The following is a 1,363-nucleotide window of genomic DNA, read 5'->3' on the forward strand; positions in this document are numbered from 1 at the left end:
GGTGGTAGCGCCACTGTGGGGATCTGCTGCGCACCCTCTGTCCGGCTGCTGGGCTCTGCTGGCGGGAGGATGAGGGGACCATGTACTCCTGGTAGTCGTCGTCCGCTCTCACCGTGTGCAGGATGCGGCCGAAGTGCTGCCGGCAGAGCGGGCACACGCCACGCACGGCAGCCCACTGCCGGATGCAGCCGAAGCAGAAGGTGTGCAGGCAGGGGATGACGTGGGCTGTGTCGTCCATGCTGTCCAGGCAGATGGGGCACAGGCCTGCTGCCACTGCCTCCCACTGCCTCTGGCTCTTGCCGGCTGTCGTGGCAGAGCCGCTCTCCAGCGGAGCCTCTTCGGCTCCGGGTGCCATGTTCTGCCAAGACACGTGCACAGTGCCTGAGCTTCTCTGGTGCCACGAGTGGAACAGCAGAGAAGGCCTCAGGGAGTGGGGAGAGAGGGGAGAGAAAGGCTTCCCACAGGGTCTGCTTGCAGGCCCAAAAGTGACTGCTAGCCCCACAGCTGCCTTCCCCATGTACCTGCCCCCTCCGCTTCCCCAGGCACGCTGCCCCCATTGCAGGACAAACCCCCCACTCCGCGCTGCCCCCGGACAGCCAGCTGGACTCAGGCTGGCACAGGTACCTGCAGGAGAAGGTCAGGGAAGGAGGAACTGTCTGGGACCCTCAGTGGTGCCCTCCTCCAGCCGAGGGGCTGGGACAGCCCTGTGCGGGACCCGCCGCCCCCACACAGGCCACGTCTCTGCAGGGCAGAGGCACTGCCAGTGCAGGGTCTGGAGGTCACACACTGCTGTGGCACCTGTGGGAGGCCAGGGCCAAATGTACCGACTGCAGGAGCCTGTGCACCCAGCTGTGGCCTACTGAGGACAGCAAACACCCCAGAGGACGAAAGCCCCTGTTTCATGGCATGTCGGCCACTTTTGGTGGCCTTAAACCCCCAGTTTAACCTTAGGCTTGTCCTGTGGTGAGAGTGCCCCTGCACCTTCTCCAGGCTGAACTGTCTCAACTCTCGCAGCTTTTCTTCAGAGGTATTCCAGTTCCTTCACCCTGTTTGTGGCCCTTCCCTGGGTTCTCTCCAGTACCTCCTCATCTCTCTCGGACTGGAGAGCCCAGAGAGGGCCCAGCACTCCAGGTGAGGCCTGGTGGGCTGAGGGCAGGGACACACAGCTGGCCCATGTCCCCACCCGGTGTCCCCCAGTCGCCCCTGGGCCTTCCCTGCCAGGCTGCTGCCTGCCCCGCTGCCCCACGTGTTGGTGCATGGGGTTATTCCTCCCCAGCTGCGGCGTTTGGCATTTTCTGTTGCTGAACTGTATGAGGTTCCTTTTTGGCACATTTCTGCAGCCCTCTGAATTAAATTATTAAAA

The 1,363-nt window shown here is 63.0% G+C and overlaps 2 protein-coding genes across 3 annotated transcripts in view; one reads left to right on the forward strand and one right to left on the reverse strand.

The window, feature by feature from the left end:
* The window catches only part of LOC114056134 (E3 ubiquitin-protein ligase Topors-like), a 2,566-nt gene extending 1,232 nt beyond the window's left edge, over positions 1-1,334 (reverse strand). The window contains exons 1-2 of one of the 2 annotated variants that reach the window (XM_027881064.1): positions 625-1,334; positions 181-358 (exon numbers count right to left, since the gene is read on the reverse strand). In XM_027881064.1, coding sequence (XP_027736865.1) covers positions 181-358; positions 625-903 — 457 coding nt within the window. In that variant the 5' untranslated portion in view covers positions 904-1,334. Of the gene's footprint in view, positions 1-23; positions 359-624 lie in introns of both variants that reach the window. The other variant, XM_027881065.1, reaches the window with a different exon arrangement.
* Positions 1-1,363, forward strand: part of KDM4C (lysine demethylase 4C) — a 240,246-nt gene that overhangs the window by 106,980 nt on the left and 131,903 nt on the right. The gene's annotated exons all lie outside the window — the stretch shown is intronic.

The sequence above is a fragment of the Empidonax traillii genome, unplaced genomic scaffold (genome assembly GCF_003031625.1).
Source record: "Empidonax traillii isolate 1590-97213 ecotype Southwest subspecies unplaced genomic scaffold, ASM303162v1 scaffold83:size2986645, whole genome shotgun sequence".
NCBI lineage: Eukaryota > Metazoa > Chordata > Aves > Passeriformes > Tyrannidae > Empidonax > Empidonax traillii.